At 56.2% G+C, this 18,678-nt stretch overlaps 1 protein-coding gene across 3 annotated transcripts in view; it reads left to right on the top strand.

Annotated features, from left to right (window-relative positions):
* KALRN (kalirin RhoGEF kinase) overlaps positions 1 to 16,955 on the top strand; it is a 139,040-nt gene extending 122,085 nt beyond the window's left edge. For all 3 annotated transcript variants that reach the window (XM_039913606.1, XM_039913611.1, XM_039913609.1), the window contains 12 exons: positions 815 to 966; positions 5,311 to 5,377; positions 5,939 to 6,042; positions 7,045 to 7,114; positions 7,245 to 7,331; positions 7,652 to 7,744; positions 7,918 to 7,968; positions 8,548 to 8,625; positions 10,336 to 10,524; positions 12,203 to 12,374; positions 13,431 to 13,669; positions 16,025 to 16,955. In XM_039913606.1, the coding sequence (XP_039769540.1) occupies positions 815 to 966; positions 5,311 to 5,377; positions 5,939 to 6,042; positions 7,045 to 7,114; positions 7,245 to 7,331; positions 7,652 to 7,744; positions 7,918 to 7,968; positions 8,548 to 8,625; positions 10,336 to 10,524; positions 12,203 to 12,374; positions 13,431 to 13,669; positions 16,025 to 16,237 (1,515 nt within the window). In that variant the 3' untranslated portion in view covers positions 16,238 to 16,955. The remainder of the gene's footprint in view (positions 1 to 814; positions 967 to 5,310; positions 5,378 to 5,938; positions 6,043 to 7,044; positions 7,115 to 7,244; positions 7,332 to 7,651; positions 7,745 to 7,917; positions 7,969 to 8,547; positions 8,626 to 10,335; positions 10,525 to 12,202; positions 12,375 to 13,430; positions 13,670 to 16,024) is intronic.
* The last annotated feature ends 1,723 nt before the right edge of the window (positions 16,956 to 18,678 follow it).

Below are 18,678 nucleotides of genomic sequence, written 5' to 3'. Positions count from 1 at the left end.
TGTCCTCAGGGAGCTCCTGGAGAAAACAAGAAGGATGTGGCTCTATCCTCCAGGAACTCCAAATGTAAACAGGATGGACACAGTCCTGGCCTCGGGGAGCCCCCGATGTAGACAGGATGGACTTGGTCCCGTCCTCAGGGAGTCCCCGATGTAGACAAGAAGGACATTGTTCTGTCTTCCAGGGATCCTCAGTGTAGACAGGTTGGACACAGACCTGCCCTCAGGGAGCCCTCAGTGTAGACAGATGGACACTTATCTGTCCTTTAGGAAGCCCCACTGTAATAATAATAATAACTGTGGTATTTGTTAAGCACTTACTAGATTACAAGCACTGGTCTAAACGCTAGAGTAGATGCAAGGTAATCGGGTTGGACACATTCCCGGTCCCCCAAGGGACTCCCAGTCTCAATCCCCATTTTACAGATGAGGGAACTGAGGCCCAGAGAAGTGAAGTGACTTGCCCAAGGTCAGACAGCAGACGTGGCAGAGCCAGGTTTAGAACCCACGTCCTCTGACTTCCAGACCTGTACTCCTTCCACTAGACCACAGATGGACAGAGTCCTGCGCTAAGGGAGCCGCCGGTGTACATTGGTCCGTGTGACTCCACTTTCTGTGACTCCGGTGTAGACAGGGAGCCCAGGGGCCCGGGCCTTTGTCCCTGCAGTGGGTAGAGGGAGGCATCGGAGGCAGGAGTGTATGGGACAGGATACCCTGGGCCTCTGCCCGCGCCCACCGCCACCCCAAGAGGCAGAGGGTGCAGACGGGGCTGGGGGCAAGTCACCTTGAGCTGCGAGCTGGCGGGTTTCCATTCCAGACCCTGGATGGCAGCAGCGGCGAGCGGGGATCGTTCCGCGGAGGAATCCCGGCCGAAGCCCCCGGCGAGAGTCCAATTCCGACCCCGACCCCGGCCACGCCGCCCCGGAACACGGAGGAGGAGCAGCGGGCCAAGGCCCTCCGCGGCAGGATGTAAGATGCGCCTGGGATGGGCACGATGACTGTCGGCAGGCACGCGGGTTGCGTATGTGTGTGTGTATATGTGTGAGGGGATATGTATGTGTGTGAGCGGGCGTGTCTGCTTGTGTGCCAGTGGGCATGTGGACGTGTGTGTCAGTTGGCATTTCTGTGGGTGGGAGTGTCTCCTTGTAATAATAATGATGGTATTTGTTAAGCGCTTACTATGTGCCAAGCACTGTTCTAAGCGCTGGGGTGGGTACAAGCTTGTCCCACGTTGGGCTCACAGTCTTAATCCCCATTTTATAGATGAGGTAACTGAAGCACAGAGAAGTTAAATGGCTTGCCCAAAGTCACACTTGCAGACAAGTGGCAGAGCCAGTATTAGAACCCACATCCTCTGACTCTCTCAAGCCCATGTTCTTTCCACTAAGCCATGCTGCTTCTCTATAATAATTACTATTATTATTATTGTAATATAACCTAATAATAATAATGATTATTATGGCACTTGTTGAGTGCTTACTTTGTGCTATACACTGTTCTAAGCGCTGAGGTAGATGCAAGTCGATCAGGTTGGACCTAGTCCCCGTCCCATGCAAATGGGTCTGCTTATGTATGAGGGGGCATGTGGACGTGTTGGCATGTGTGCAAGCGGGTGTGTCTGCTTGTACATGAGCAGGCCTCTGGGCGTGTGTTTGTGAGTTGGCATGTCCATGGATGGGCGTGTCTCTGGGTGTGAGAGCTGGAGTGTCTGTGTGTGTTTGTGTACGTGTGTGCTTGTGCAGGGTGAGCATGCACACACGTGGTGTATGTGTGTGTGTGTTTGTATGCACTAGGGCCTGGGGAGGGGCGGGAAATGCAGTTATGGGGGAGGGGCAAACGCTGCTCTCCACCTACCGTATTTACCCAAATACCTCCTCCCCACTTGAGAGAGAACAATTATTAGTATAGGCGATCTTTGCCCTCAAGCCTAGTTGATGTGTCAGGACGGAGTGGAAGGATAAAAATAAATGCTATGGGGAAGGGCCAGGCCCCATAGTGATCACCAGTCAATTACTGATTCATTGATTGGGCACAGTCTTAAGTGAATAGGTGATTCAGAAGGGGAGAGAGAATGGGGGAGAATGGAGGAAGATGAGCAATTATCAATCGATCAATGGAATTTATTGAGTACTTATGGCATGTAGAGCACTGTACTAAGCACACGAGGAGTTTATAGTCTAGAGGGGGAGACAGACATGACTAGAAATCAATATATTTGTTGTAAATGCTGAGGGGTGGAGATCACTTGTCAGCTGTGTGACTTTGGGCAAATCACTTAAGATCTCTGTACCTCAGTTGCCTCATCTGTAAAATGGGGATTAAGATTAGGACAACCTCATTACCTTGTATCTTCCCAGCGCTCAGAGGGCTTTGCACATAGTAAGTGCTTTACAAATACCATCATTATTACTATTATTATTACAGTTCCAAGAGGATGGACAATGCAGAGGGATGAAGGAATCAGGCAGTACGGTGCTCTGCATATAGTAAATGCTCAATGAATACTATTGAATAAATCAGTGAAGAGGGCTTAATTGGGGAAGGGCTTTTGGAGGTGATTAGTCAGGGAAGGCTACCTGGAGGAGAAGTGATTTCAGGAAGCCTTTGAAGGTGGGGAGAACAGTGGTCTGTCGGATATGAAGAGGAGGGAGTTCCAGCCAGGCAGGAGGGTGTAAAGGGTCGACTACAAAGAGACACAAGATGGAGGTTGGTGGGAGCAGTGAGACCTAGGGAAAAGAGCCCGGACCTGGGAGCCAGAGACTTGGGTTCTAATTGGGCCTAGTGGCAAGAGCACAGGCTTGGGAGTCAGAGGATGTGCGTTCTAATCCTGGCTCTGCCACTTGTCTGCTCTGTGACCTTGGGCAAGCCACTGCACTTCCCTGTGCCTCAGTTACCTCCTACGTAAAATGGGAATTGAGACTGGGAGCCCCATGTGGGACAGGGACTGTGTCCAACTTGATTATCTTGTATCTACCCCAGCTGGCACAGTGCTTGGCACATAGTAAACATTTAACAAATACCATAATTATAAGAGAAACAGCATGACTTAGTGGAAAGAGCACAGGCTTGGGAATCAGAGGACGTGGGTTCTAATCCCGGCTCTGCCACTTGACTGCTCTGTGACCTTGGGCAAGTCACTTCACTTCTCTGTGCCTCAGTTACCTCATTTAAGACTCTGAGCCCCACGTGAGTGGCTCAGTGGAAAGAGCCCAGGCTTGGGAGTCAGAGGTCATGGGTTCGAATCCCGACTCTGCCGCTTGTCAGCTGTGTGACTGTGGGCAAGTCACTTCACTTCTCTGTGCCTAAGTTCCCTCATCTGTAAAATGGGGATGAAGACTGTGAGCCTCACTTGGGACAACCTGATTACCCTGTATCTACCCCAGCGCTTAGAACAGTGCTCGGCACATAGTAAGTGCTTAATAATTACCAACATTATTAATTACCTTGTATCTACCCCATTGCTTAGAACAGTGCTTGGCACATATTAAGTGCCAAACAAATACCATAATAATAACAATTATTATTATTTTTAATAATAATCCTGGTTCTGCCACTTGTCTGCTGTGTGACCTTGGGCCAGCCACTTCACTGTTCCAGGCATCTGCTTCCTCACTGTAAAATGAGGATTCAATCCCTGTTCTCCCTCCTACTTACCCTGTGAGCCCCATATGGGATGTGAACTGTGTCTGACCTGATTATCTTGTATGTTGTCCAGCGCTTAGTACAGTGCTCGTTACATATTAAGCACTTAACAAATACCACGATTATTGTTATTACAACTTTGAGGAGTGGGGAGATTTGTGCAGAGTGATTTTATCTGGGCAGCAGGAGCAGAGTGAAGTGTGGACTGGAGTGGGGAGAGATGGGAGGCAGGGAGGTCAGCAAGGAGGCTGATGCAAGAGTCAAGACAGGAGAAGATAAATGCTTGGATCAGCTTGGATGGAGAGGAAAGGGTGGATTCATTCATTTCATTCATTCAGTTGTATTTATTGAGTGCTTACTGTGTGCAGAGCACTGTACTAAGCGCTTGGAAAGTACAATTCGGCAACAGATAGAGACAATTCTTACCCAACAATGGGCTCACAGTCTAGAAGGGGGAGAGTGAAGGTTGAACTGACAGGATTTGGTGAATGAATATGGAGGTTTAAGAAAGGTGAGCCAAGGATAAGACCGCTAGTGGACTCTCCCCACCCTAGTGGCCAAAGGTTGGAAGCTTCTGTGGACCCCCAGCATCCCTCCATCCATCCATTCATTTATTCATTCAATTGTATTTATTGAGCGCTTACCATGTGCAGAGCACTGTACTAAGCACTTGGAAGAGTACAATACAACAATAAACAAGACATTCCTTGCCCACAGCGAGCTTATAGTTTAGAGGGAGTAGACAGATATGTGTGCTAGGCACTGTACTAAGTGCTGGAGTAGATCGATACAAGCAAATTGGGGTGGTCACAGTCTCAATCCCCATTTTACAGATGAGGTAACAGAGGCCCAGTGAAGTGACTTTCCCAAGGTCACACAACAGGCTCCTGAGCTCGCCCCTAACTTCCAGTCCGGGCTCTATCCACTGTGCCATGCTGCTGGGGCAGGCGGGTCGGAGGAAACGGAGAGGAAGCCCTCCCTGATAGGGGCCTCAGGGGGTGGGGAGCTCTAGTGGGAGGAGGCTCTAGGAACCTGGAGGGGCGGTGGGGGAGGTGCTTTGGGAAACCCAGGAGGGAGGAGTTATCAAGTCACGTTCTACAGAGCAGACCATCACCAAACAGCTCTGGCCTCCGGGAAATCCCCCACCCCCAAAGATCATCCCCAGTCAAGAAGTGGTATTTACTGAACCCTTACTGAATGCAGAGCACTGTATTAAGTGCTTGGGAGAAGACAGTATAACAGAGTTGGTCAACACATTCCCTGCCCACAAGGAGCTTACAGTCTAGAGGGGGAGACAGACGTTAATATAAATAAATAAATTATGGATATGGACCTAAGCGCGTAGGTGGGGTTGCGGGAGGGGGACTAAATGGAGAAATTTCAGGTGCAAGGGCGAAGCAGAAAAGGGTAGGAGAAGAGGAAATGAGGCTTGGAGGAGATGGGATTTTAAGAGGGTTTTGAAGCTGGGGAGAATAGTGGGATGTGAAGGGGGAGGGGGTTCCAGGCCCAAAGCAAGTGGTGGGCAAGGGTTTCTGCTCCCACCCTGGCCTGGCCGGGCCCCGGCCCGGCCCCAGCCCAGCTGCGTGAGACCTGGGGCGAGACTCATCCCCCTTTGCTGGGCCCAGTTCCAGCCCTGCCCGGCCTCCCCTCCTCCCCCTCTCCGACCCCCAGGTTCGTCCTCAATGAGCTGGTGCAGACGGAGAAGGATTACGTCAAAGACCTGGGCACTGTGGTACAGGTGAGCGGAGGAGGGAGGAGATGGGCAATCCCCGCTCTACCCCCGGGACCTAGCCCAGGTTCTGAACAGACAAAAAGGGACCTGCCATCCCTACCCCAGGGCGAGGCCCCTCCTCCATCCACAACGCAGACCCCCCCCCAGCCCTTACCATCCCAGGGGTGCCCTCCTGCCAACCTCCAGCCCCAGGACAACCCATCTCTGCCCTCCGCCTATTCTCCCCTCCCCTCCTCTAGACTGTGAGCTCGTCGTGAGCGGGGCATGTTTCTGTTTATTGTTGTACTGTACTCTCCCAAGTGCTTAGTACAGTGCTCTGCTTACAGTAAGTGCTCAGTAAATGACTGAAAGAATGACTGAATGCCCATGACCCTCCCCATCCATACCCCCTGCCTGTCCTCCCCCATCCACGACCCTCCCCCTCTGCCCCTCACCCGAGACTCTCCCAAAATGTGCCCCCCCACCTTTCTCCCCCTGCCCGAGGCCCCCCTGCCCTCTCGCTTCTCCCCCGGCTCCTGAGCTCGCCCCTGAGCTCGCCCCCCGACCCCTGCCTCCCCACCCACCCAGGGCTTCAGGCAGCGGATGGAGGAGAAGGGGGTCCCGGAGGCCATGCGGGGGAAAGAAAAGATCATCTTCGGCAACATCCACCAGCTGTGCGACTGGCACACGGAGTGAGTGCCGGGTACCCCGGTCCCCTCTGAGTCCCCTGATCCCCTCCCAGACCCGGACCCACCCCATCTGGGACCCCCAGGCCCTCCCAAGTCCCCCCACACCCACCCCCAGGCTGTGCAAGACGGAGACAACCCCTCAATCCCTGCCACCACGGAGACAACCCCTCAATCCCTGCCACCCTTCCTCTGGGGGTGGGGGATCATTAGGTGAATGAAGAAGCAAAGTGTTCTGGTTTGGTGGGATTGGGGGTTTATCAGGGAAGTTCTCCTGGAGGAGGTGAGTTTCAGGAGACAGTGAAGATGGGGAGAGCAAGGGACCGGCAGGTTTGTGGGGTGGAGGAGGTTAATCACAGAAGGCCTCCTGGAAGAAGTAGTGTTTCAGGAGGCTGTGAATCATCCAATCCATCAGTGGTGTTTTTTTTTTTTGAACGCTTACCGGGTGCAGAGCACTGTGCTAGGTGCTTGTGAGAGTATACTACAACAGACACGTTCCCTGCCCACAGTGAGCTTACAGTCTAGATGGGGAGATAGACATAAATATAATAGAACAGTGCTTGGCACATAGTAAGCGCTTAACCAATATCATCTTTATTATTAACAATAATAATAAATTTGGGATATATGCATAAGTGCTGTGGGGCTGAGGGAGGGGTGAATTAAGGAAGCAAATTTGAGTGCAAGGGCAACTCAGAAAGGAGTGGGAGAAGAGGAAATGGAAGTTTAGTCATGGAAGACATCTTGGAAGAGGTGCGCTCTTAAGGCTTTGAAGGTAGGGGGAGCGGGTACGCAGGGGGAGGGACTTCAGGCCAGAAGCAGAGGCTCTGCAGGCTCCCGGCATAGCGCTCAGTACACAGCAGGTGCCCAGCACAGTCCTCTGCACACAATAGGAGCCCAGCACGGCGGTCTGCCCACCACCGGTGCCCGGCCTGCAGCAGCAGCGCAAGCGGGATGCGGAACAGGCCGGAGCAAAGACCCCGTGTTGTCCTTGTCGTTTCCTCACAGCTTTTTCCTGGCGGAGTTAGAGAAATGCATTCAGGAGCCCGAGCGGTTAGCGCGGCTCTTCATCAAACACGTGAGTCCCCCCGACCACCCCGTCCCCCTCTCTGCCCTCCTGCCCCTCCCCCACCCGGGGTGGGGGTCCCGGGGTGGGGGTCCCGGGGCGGGCACGGGTCCTGACCAGGCGGGGGCACCTCATCTTCCAGGAGCGGAGGCTGCACATGTACGTGTGGTACTGCCAGAACAAGCCGCGGTCCGAGCACCTCGTGGCCGAGTTTGATGCCTACTTTGAGGTGGGCGGCCTCTGGGGGCAGGGAGCCGTGGGGGCTCGGGGAGGCTCCCCAGGGTAGGGGCTTGGCATGGTGGGCATGGTAGATGGGCGCTGTGTCCCCCGGGGTCTGCCCCGCTCTGTGACCTCGGCCCCTCCCCTCCCCCTCCATTGCCCTGGCCCTTCTCTTCCAGCCACCCTCTCCCGTACCCTCTGTGACCTTGCTCCCCTCCCACCCCCTCCCCTATCTCCGTGGCCCGACCCCGCTGCCAGCCAGGGGTCCCCCTCTCCCTAAGTCCTGCCCCCCTGAGCCCCACCGAGCCGCGGGTGCTCCCTTTCTGCCAGGAGGTAAAGCGGGACCTTGGGCAGCGGCTCGGCCTCAGTGACTTCCTCATCAAGCCCGTCCAGAGGATCACCAAGTACCAGCTGCTGCTCAAGGTCGGGCACGGCCTGGGCACGACCAGGGCACTGAGGGGTGGGCAGGCGGTCTGGGGCACGGGGGGTAGGGGCACGGGGGATACCGGGGGGGCAGGGTGAGGGGGCTTGGTGGGGGGCTGAGATGGATGAGGGACCCTGTGGGGGCCAGGCCGCTTATCTCCTCCCCTCTGCAGGATTTCCTGAAATACAGCGAGAAGGCCGGGCTGGACTGTGTGGAGATAGAGGTCAATCAATCTATCAATCAATCGTCAATCAGGCTCCTCCCCTCCTCCCTGTCCCACCCCCATCCTGCCCTGACCCTGGCCCATCCCTTCCTCCCCCACCCTCCCACCCCCATCCCACCCTGACCCGACCCAACACCCCTTCCCACCCCAGCAACCCAGTGAGAAGAGAAACAGAGTGGCCTAGGGGCTAGAGTCCGGGCTTGGGAGGCAGAAGGACCTGGGTTCTAATCCCATATCCTCTACTGGTCTGCTGGGTGACTTTGGGCAAGTCACTTTGCTTCTCTGCGCCTCAGTTCCCTCATCTGTAAAATGGGGATTAAGACTGTGAGCCCTATGGGGGACAGGGACTGGGTCCAACCTGAATAGCTTATATCCACCCCAACGCTTAGTACAGTGCGTAGCACATAGTAAGTGCTTAACAAATCCACATATCTTATTATTAATATTCTGATTATTATTATTATTATTGTTATTATTATTGTCAGCATGTCCCAACCCCACCCTGGCCCCGCCCCCCTCCCCACCCCCACCCCGGGTCCCGGGTCAGGGGGTGCTGACATTGCTCGCTGTGACTGGCAGGAGGCGGTGGAACTCATGTGTCTCGTCCCCAAGCGCTGCAACGACATGATGAACCTCGGCCGGCTGCAGGGCTTCGAGGTGGGATGGGATGTCGAGACCCTCCCCCTGGCAGGGGCAGGGCAGGGGCAAGGCCTGGGGCCTGTTAAGAGGAGGGGCAGGGCACGGAGGGGCCAACGATGTGCCAGAAGCAGGATGGCAGAGTGGCTAGAGCACAGGCCTGGGAGTCAGAGGATCATGGGTTCTAATCTCGACTCCACCACTTGCCTGCTGGGTGACCTTGGGCAAGTTACTCCACTTCTTTGGGACTCAGTTCCATCATCTGTAAAATGGGGATTGAGACTGTAACCCCCCACCCCATATGGGACAGGGACTGAGTTCAACCCGATTTGCTTGTATCCGCCCCAGCGCTTAGTACAATGCCTGGCACATAGTAAGTGCTTAACAAATACCATAATTATTATCATCATCATTATTATGTGCCCCGGGTGTCTCCCCAAACTCAGGGGGCGGGGGCGGCAGCTGAGCAGACCACGCTGGGTACCTGGGGTCTCCCGGGGGGGGAAGGGGCCGGCAGCGGGGTCCACCTGCACCCTCGAGGCTCACTGCCTGGCTTCCGTCACACCCACCACCCGATTTCCTCATGCCCCAGAGCTGGGAGGGCGGGAAGCAAAGAGGATAGGATGGATGCGAGGTAGTTGTGGCGTCCCTGACCACCCAACCCCCAGCCTCGGCACCCCGGTGCACGCCGAGCTCGGCTACTCAATTATTCACTCATTCAGTTGTATTTACTGAGCGCTTTCTGTGTGCAGAGCATTGTACTAAGCACTTGGGAGAATAAACAATGAAAACCCCTGCCCACAACGAACTCAGAGTTTGGAGTGGGAGGAGACAGACATCAGTATGATCTGCACCCCTTCATTCAGTCATATTTATTGAGCGCTAGAGTCCGGGCCTGGGAATCAGAAGGACCTGGGTACTAATCAGCGTGGCTTAGAGGAAAGAGCCCAGGCTTGAGAATCAGAGGTGGTGGGTTCTAATCCCAGCTCCACCACTTGTCAGCTGTGTGACTCTGGGCAAGTCACGTAACATCTCGGTGCCTCATTTCCCTTATCTGTAAAATGGGGATTAAGATTGTGAGCGCCACGTGGGATAACCTGATTACCTTGAATCTCTCCCAGTGCTTAGAACAGTGCTTGGCACGTAGTAAGTGCTTAACAAATACCATTATTATTATTATTATTATTGTTAATCTCAGCTCCACCACTTGTCTGCTGTGTGACTTGGCAGAAGTCACATAACTTTTCTGGGTCTCAGTTCCCTCATCTGTAAAATGGGGATTGAGACTGTGACCCCCATATGGGACAGGGACTGTGTCCAACCTGATTAGCTTGTATTTACACCAGCGCTTAGACCAGTGCTGGACACATAGTAAGAGCTTAACAAATGCCATCATCATTATTATTATTACTACTAAAAGCTCGGGAGAGTTCAGTGGCCGGGGTTGGCGAGGGGGGCCATAGATAACACTGAGAATTGAAATCGCTGGATCTGGAGGTGTTTATTTGGGTGCTCTTACTATGAGCCAAACGCTGTACTAAGCCCCAGGGCAGTGGCCAGACAGCCAGGTCAGACCCACTGCTGGTGGGGTTGGATCCTCTTCGAAGCCAAAAGTGCCCTGCGGGGGTGGAGGGAAGGGGTCCAGTGGGTGGGTAAGGGGGAGGGACCCCCCACCGGTCCCACCCAACCCACGGTTCAGTGTGTGTATGTTTTCTCTGTGTGTGTGGGCAGGGTCCGCTGCCAGCGCAGGGCAAGCTGCTTCAGCAAGACACGTTCTTCGTGACGGGGCCGGACGCGGGAGCGCAGCAGAGCCGGCCCAAGGAGCGCCGCGTCTTCCTCTTTGAGCAGATCGTCATTGTCAGTGAGCTGCTCCGCAAGGCCGCCCTCGCCCCCGCCTACGCCTTCACCTGCGGCATCAAGGTGCCCCACGGCGAGGGGCGCCACGGGGACCGCCACGGGCCGGGACACGGGGACCACCACAGGCGGGGGAATGAAGGGGAAACCAGAGAGCACGGGGTTGCTCGGAAACCTTGGGGGTGCCGGGGCTTGTTGGGCGTGGGGTGGGAGATGGGGTTGCCGGGGGCACAGAGGCCGCTAGGGAGCATGGCGTGACTAGGGGAAACCAAGGGGAACAGGGGGTGTTGGGAAAGCAGCATGGCCTACCGGATCGAGCATGGGCCTTAGAGGCAGGAGGTCAGGGCCTCTAATCCCGGGTCTGGCTCGTGTCTCCTGTGTGACCTTGGGCAAGTCCCTTCACTTCTCTGGGCCACAGTTACCTCATCTGTAAAATGAGGATCAAAACTGTGAGCCTCACTTGGGACAGGGACTGCATCCCGCCCGATTTGCTTGTACCCACCCCAGTGCTTAGTACAGTCCTTGGCATATAGTAGGCACTTAAATGCCATTATTAATTAATTAAATATAGGGGTGCCAGAGAGTGCAGGGACTACTGGGAAAGATGAGAAGCAGCGCGGCTCCGTGGAAATAATAACGTTGGTATTTGTTAAGCGCTTACTACGTGCAGAGCACTGTTCTAAGTGCTGGGGTAGATACAGGGTAATCAGGTTGTCCCACGTGAGGCTCACAGTCCTAATCCCCATTTTACAGATGAGGGAACTGGGGCACAGAGAAGTGAAGTGACTTGCCCACAGTCACCCAGCTGACAAGTGGCAGAGCTGGGATTCGAACCCATGACCTCTGACTCCCAAGCCCGGGCTCTTGCCACTGAGCCACGCTGCTAGAGCCCGGGCTTGGGAGTCAGAGATCTTGGGTTCTAATCTTGGCTCCGCCACTTATCACTGTGTGACTTTGGGCAAGTCACTTCACTTCTCTGGGCCTCAGTTACCTCATCTGTAAAATGGGGATGAAGACTGTGAGCCCCACGTGGGACAACCCGATGACCTTGTATCTACCCAGCCCTTAGAACAGTGCTTGGCACAGAGTAAGTGCTTAACAAATACCAAAATTATTATTATTATGAGGGGTCCTGGGAAATGTTGAAGTGCCAGGGGTCAAGTGGGGAGGGCAGAGGGTGCTGGGAAAGAAGGGGATATCGGGGGCACAGGGGCAGTTGGGGAGAGCAGAGGGTGCTGGGAAACATTGGGGGTGCAGGAACTGCTGGGGAGCATGGTCAGTGCTGGGAAATGTAGGGGGAAACCAGGGGGCATGGGGGCTAGCAGGGGCTGCTGGGAAATGTAGGGGGTGCAGGGGCTGGCGGGGAGAGTGGAGGGTGCTGGAAAATATAGGGGAAACCAGAGGGTGAAAAACCTGGTGGGTAGGGTCAGGGGGTAAGACAGACACACTCGTGCACACAGGCTCCCGCACTTGCTCATTGTGAGCAGGGAATGTGTCTGTTAGATTGCTCTATTGTCCTCTCCCAAGTGCTTAGTACACTGCTCTGCACACCATAAGCACTCAACAAATACGATTGACATACACCCACGTGCATACGCACACACACAACCATGAACACACACCTACCCACGTGCGCGTACCCACACATGCGCACACCCACCCACGTAAACTGCGCCGGCAGAGGGGCGGGGGTGGGGCCGCCGGGGCTCGGCCCTTCGGCTGAAGCCCCCCGGCTCCCCCCCAGATGAATCACCTGAGCCTGGAGGACAGCGTGGACGGAGACCCCTGCAAGTTCGCCCTGCTCAACCGAGAGAAGGCTGAGAGAATCGTCCTGCAGGCCGCCAACCCTGACATCCGACACGCCTGGGTCCAGGATATCAACCAGTTGCTGGACTCTCAGCACCACTTCATCAACGGTGCGTGGCCGGGGCGGGGGCCAGGGCGGGGGCAGGGCCAGGTCCGACGCTTCAGCCAGGTGCTGGACACATCAGCCCCGCTTCCTCAACGGTGCCGGGGCGTTCCGGGGGCGGGGGTGGGGGCTGGGCGGGGGCGAGGCCTGGGGCGGGACCCGGGGCCGGGGGCTGGGCTGGGGGCTCGGCCCAGGGCTGACCTCCGCTCAGTTTGACCGGCCCCCCCGGCCCCCCCGGGTCCCCGGGCCCTGCGGGGCCTCCGCTAAGCATGCAGAGAAACCAGAGCTACAAGTCCCGGAATGCAACGGGGGCCTGGTCAACGTGGATGAACTCTCTCCAGCCCAGGCTTGGCAAACCAAACGTTTAACGTGGGCAGGAGCCGCACGGTGGGCGATGCGCCCGGGCTGCCAGTTCAACCAGACCCGGGCCTGCTCCACACCCTTGGTTGGTTATTTTCTAAACAAGTCCGGGCCTGCCGTTCATTCATTCATTCGTTCAATGGTATTAACTGAGCACTTACTATATGCAGAACACTGTACTCAGCGCTTGGGAGACTACAACGCTATTCGAGAAGCAGCATGGCTTAGTGGCTAGAGTACGGACGTGGGAGGCAGAAGGTCATGGGTTCTAATCCCGACTCTGAAACTTGTCTGCTGGGTGACCTTGGGCAAGTCACTTCACTTCTCTGGGCCTCAGTTCCTTCATCTGTAAAATGGGGACCAAGACTGTGAGCCCCACATGGGACGGGGACTATGTCCAACCAGGTTTGCTCAATTCACCCCAGTGCTTAGTACACTGCCTGGCACATAGTGAGCACTTAACAAATACCATAATTATTAATATTATTATTATTACCATAATTATTATTATTACTACAGTATAACAATAAAAAGGATAATAGACCAGTAAACTGTCCTGGCCGCATTAGGATGTGGGCACACATGGGGTACCCATCATGCCCTGAGACTTGAGCACACATGGTGTGCACGAGACCCGGGGCCACGTGCACAGGCGAGGCCCTCGCCTGAACAGGGGTCGGTGCTCCCCGTCCTCTCCTTCCAGCTCTGCAGTCACCCATCGAGTACCAGCGGAAGGAACGCAGCAACGCTGTGCTAAAGACTCCGGCCAGCAGGGTCCCCGGGCCCAGCTCCCGGCCCCACTCCTCAATACCCCCGGGGCCGGAGCGGCAGACCAAGGGGATGGACGGCAGCCCCCCGCTGCCCTCCCTGAAGAGACCCACCGCCGACGGCAGCCCGGGCTTCGACCGCCAGCAGCCGGCGGACACGTATGAGCCGAGCGAGGTGCGCAGCGGGAGAGAGCGCGGTTAGACAGCAGGGGGATCTACCCGGCAAGGAGGAGGAGGCAGTCGTGGGCTCCGGGCCGGGGGGCGGATCGCTGTGGGGGGCAGCCTTCTGGCCGTGGTTGGGGTTGGAGGAATGCCCCGCCTCGAAGCAGGAGGCGGGACCCTGTGACCTCCTGGGGTCCTGGCAACTGGGGCAGTTTGGGGATCCCTTCCTCTTTGGAGGAAGGAGTTGGAGTAAACTTTCCTCGAGGGTGCTCAGATCAGTCAGCGTCTAAATCAATCGATCGTATTTATTGAGTGCTTACTGGGTGCAGAGAACTGTACTAAGTCTGATTGGACGTTTTTGGTGCGCAGAGTGCTCTACTAGGCACCTACTGTGTGCAGAGCGCTGTACTGGGCACCTGCTCTGGGCAGACAGCTGTCCCGGGAGCCAACTGCATGCTTAGTGCTGTGCTAGGTGCCTGCTCTATTTAGAGCACTTGCTGGGCACCTCCTGTGTGCAGAGCACTGTACTAGGTACTTAATGCAGGTAGAGCACTGTATGGGGTTACTGCGGTGGGAAGAGTGCTGTACTGGGCACCTGAGAACAAACAAGGACGGAGTCCCCGCCCTCGAGGACCATCTACTCCAATGGAATTGCCCCAAATGGCCTCCCTCGGACCGGCCCCCATCCGACCCCCATTTGGGCCGAAGCACGTCGAAGAGGGGGTGCAGGTCTCCCTTCTGCAGGTGCGACTCTCCCAGGACACCCATGCCCGCCCGGCCAGCTCCCGATCCGCAGCTGGGCCGGCCCGCGGGCCCACTGGCAAAGGAGCCGGCATCACCTGCCAGAGTGCCACCCAACCTGGCATGGGGCTATAATAATAAAAATAATAATTCTGTTACTGGTTAAGCAGTTACTATGTGCCAAATGCTATTCTAAGTACTGCTGTAGGTACTAGGTAATCAGGTTGGACACAGTCCCTGTCCCACGTGGGGCTCCCAGCCTCATTCCCTTGGGGAGTTCCTAGTGAGGTCAGTTGGTCAGTCAGTCGTGCTTATTGAGCACTTACCATGTCCAGAGCACTGTACTAAGCGCTTGGGAGAGGACATCATAGCAATAAACACACGACGAGCAAGTGTGTGCTGGTCTGTCCACCCCCTGGAGGGGAGGTGGAGGTCGGGGTGGGACCTGGGCCCCCCCCCCCCCCGGGGGAGGGGCGGTGAGGAGTAGTGGCTAACACCCGGGCTTGGGAGTCAAGAGGTCATGGGTTCTAATTCCGGCTCCACCACTTGTCTGCTGTGTGAGCTTGGGCAAGTCACTTCACTTCTCTGGGACTCAGTTACATCATCTGTAAAATGGGGATTGAGAGCGTGAGCCCCATGTGGGACAGGCACTGTGTCCAACTGCTGTGTTTGTATCCACCTCATTCAATAGTATTTATTGAGCGCTTACTATGTGCAGAGCACTGTACTAAGCGCTTGGGATGAACAAGTCGGCAACAGATAGAGACAGTCCCTGCCGTTTGACGGGCTTACAGTCTAATCGGGGGAGACGGACAGACAAGAACAATGGCACTAAACAGCGTCAAGGGGAAGAACATCTCGTAAAAACAATGGCAACTAAATAGAATCAAGGCGATGTACAATTCATTAACAAAATAAATAGGGTAACGAAAATATATACAGTTGAGCGGACGAGTACAGTGCTGTGGGGATGGTAAGGGAGAGGTGGAGGAGCAGAGGGAAAAAGGGAAAATGAGGCTTTAGCTGCGGAGAGGTAAAGGGGGGATGGCAGAGGGAGTAGAGGGGGAAGAGGAGCTCAGTCTGGGAACGCCTCTTGGAGGAGGTGATTTTTAAGTAAGAACCTCAGCGATTAGTACAGTGCCTGGCACATAGTGAATGCTTAACAAATACCATTATCTCTAGACTCTATCTCGAGAAGCAGCGTGGCTTAGTGGAAAAAGCACGGGCTTGGGAGTCAGAGGTCGTGGGTTCTAATCCCGGCTCCGCCACTTGTCAGCTGTGTGACTTTGGGCAAGTCACTTCACTTGTCTGGGCCTCAGTGACCTCATCTGGAAAATGGGGATGAAGACCGTGAGCCCCACGTGGGACAACCTGATTACCTTGTATCAACCCCAGCACTTAGAACAGTGCTTTGCACATAGTAAGCACTTAACAAATACCATAATTATTATAATTAGACTGTGAGCTTGTCTCTAGACTGTGAGCTCGTTGTGGGCAGGGAATGTCACTGTTTATTGTTGTATTGTACTTTCCCCAGCACTTAGTACAGTGCTCTGCACTCAGTAAGTGCTCAATAAATACAATTGACTGAATGAATGACCTCGCCCCCCCACCCCACCCCCCGCAGGCCGACCCAGGCATCTGTGACGAGCCCCCGGCCCCGCCAGGCGCCCAGGACCACGCGGGCCTCCAGGAGCACGACGCGGGCCTGAGCCGGGCCGGTGAGCGCGGGCACCAGCCGAGCTCGGGCCCCGTCTTCCAGCCGGCGGCCACCCCCGGCCCCGGGCCCAGGCCCCCCTCCGCCACCCCGCCCGACCCAGGCGACGGGACCATCAAGTAAGTGCCCCGGAGCGGCCCGCCTCGACCCCGGCCCGAGCTCCCGGCGCTCCCGGCGCCCCCGGCCTCCCGGCGACCCGCTGCCCCCCGGCCGTGGCGGCCACGGACACCCGCGGGGGTGGGCTGGCTGGCTGGCCGGCTGGCGGGTTTCCTTCTGTTCGTGGAATTGGTTGTGCTCCCACCTTCGCCTGTGCAGCCGGCCCTCCCTCCCGCCACACCCTCTCCCTCTCCCGGCGGGACTGACCGGCCTTGCCCACCCTCGAATCCCCTCCCCCGGTGGGCGTCGGTTAGGGTGGAGAGCCGGTTCCCCAGCCCCACCACTCCAGACGTGGCCCGGACCTCCCCCCGGCCCGCCCTCGGACCCGTCAACTGGGATCACGGGCCGGAGCGTGAGGCAGAGGAGGGAGGCGTGCAAGAGTCAGTGAGAGACGGTGCGAGAGCGTGCGAGAGTGAGAGACACGTGCGAGAGCAGCGGGGTGACGCGGACTCTGCCAGGGTGTGCGTGAGTGTGTGACAGCAGCCGTCCAATGCCAGGGGCCCGGGCCCCTGGCCCCTTCCCGTCCAGACATTTGCACTACCCCGGGACCCCTCCTCCCCGCCGGGCCGGGCAGGGGTCCCGTGGCCCCTTGGGCGCTGTTGTGTAACGCACTGTTTCCGTGTACTATTTTACATATGTGTAAATAAACCTTCACCCTGCTGCCCTGTGGGCAGGGGCCAGAGGACTTGCCCCTCATGGTTTTTTTTTTTGCTCTGGGATGGGGCGGGAAGCGGGGTGGGGGGTGGGCTGGTTTTAGTTCTTTTGACCATTTCTGACCTGCGGGAAAGCGGACCCCCCCGCTCCCCACCCCCCACCCTCCCGCCCCTTCCCCGACCGGCGGACAGAGCAGCAAACACAGGTCAGTAGTCCACCTGGGTCTACCCTATGCCCACTCCCATGGTGGTCCAGTCAAAGCCTGGCCCAGCCGTGCTGATCCAGCCCGTGGAGGTTCAGCCCGCTCTTTGCCAGTCCAAACACAGCCAGTCCAACCAGTATAGTACATTCTGTGCCGGTCCGGCCCGTGCCACTCGAGTCCAGTTGGTGCCGGTCTGGCCTTTGGTGACCTAGGACGGACAATGGTGGTCTAGACAGTCCATCCAGGTCATGCCAGTCCACTTGGTCCAGTGCAGCTCGCCCCATGCCAATCTAAACTGTGCCATTCTATCCTGTGCTGGTCCAGATTGCCCTGTGCCAGTCATCCACCCGGTGCCAGTCTAGCTCACCCCAAGCTAGTCCGGCCTATGCAAGCCTAGCCCAAACTGATCTGGCCCATGCCAACCCAGCCTGCCCTCAGCCAGTCTAACCGGTGCCAGTGTAGCCCAGGCTGGCTATTCCAACCCATGCCAATCCAGGGTGCCCTAAGCCAATCCAGTCTGTGCCAGTCCAAAAGAAAAGCAGCATAGAGGCCTAGCTGATAGAACCCAGACCTGGGAGTCAGAAGGACCTGGGTTCTACTCCTGGTTCTACCACTTGTCTGCTGTGTGACTTCACTTCTCAGTGCCTCAGTTTCCTCATCTGTAAAATGGGGATTAAGACTTTGAGCCCCATACAGGACAGGGACTGTGTCCAACCTGACAAATTTGGATCTGCCCTAGTGCTTAGTACAATACCTGACATAGTAAGTGCTGAACAATTATCACAATTAAATACCATAAAAAATCCCCCCAAAACAGTGGTGGTGCAGCCTTCCCTGAGCAAGTCTAGCTGGTGGCCATGTAGCCCTCACTGGTCTAGCTAGTGCCTGTCCAGCCAGTGGCAATCCAGCCTGTGCCAGGCCAGTGTACAATAATAATAATAATAACTGTGGTATATGTTAAGTACTTACTATGTGCCAGGTACTGTACTATGTGCTGGGGTGGGTACAAGCAAATGGGGTTGGACACAGTCGCTGTCCCACATGGGGCTCAAAATCTCAATCCTCATTTTACAGAAGAGGGAACTGAGGCCCAGGAAATGAAGAGATTTGCCAAAGATCACACAGCTGACAAGTTGCGGAGCTGAGACTAGAACCCATGACCTCCTGACTACCATGCCCGGGCTTTATCTGCTAGGCCATATGCTGCACCTCAGTCCAGCCCATGCTGGCCTAGCTGGTGCTAGTCTCCCTCAGTCTGTGCCTGTCCATCTGTGCCAACCTAGAGGGCCCTGGGCTCCTCTCCCATCCGAGACCCGAGGGGGCACACTGGCCATCGCTGGCAGTCACTGGCCATCTCTGCCATGACCCTGCCCGCTACCGGACCCGTGGCCTTCTGGCCCCCACCTGGATGGCGGCCCTGTCCTCCTGCCTGCTGGTCCCTCTGCCCCTGTGCCCGCCTGCCTCCCTGCATGCCTGCTGCCCTTTACCCCGGCCACGGGGCTTGAGGGAGCGGGGCACCTGCTTGGAGCAGGGCAGGGATCCCTCCCTCCCG

The sequence above is a fragment of the Ornithorhynchus anatinus genome, chromosome 1 (genome assembly GCF_004115215.2).
Source record: "Ornithorhynchus anatinus isolate Pmale09 chromosome 1, mOrnAna1.pri.v4, whole genome shotgun sequence".
Classification (NCBI taxonomy): domain Eukaryota; kingdom Metazoa; phylum Chordata; class Mammalia; order Monotremata; family Ornithorhynchidae; genus Ornithorhynchus; species Ornithorhynchus anatinus.
This window is presented reverse-complemented; position numbering and strand designations above follow the sequence as displayed.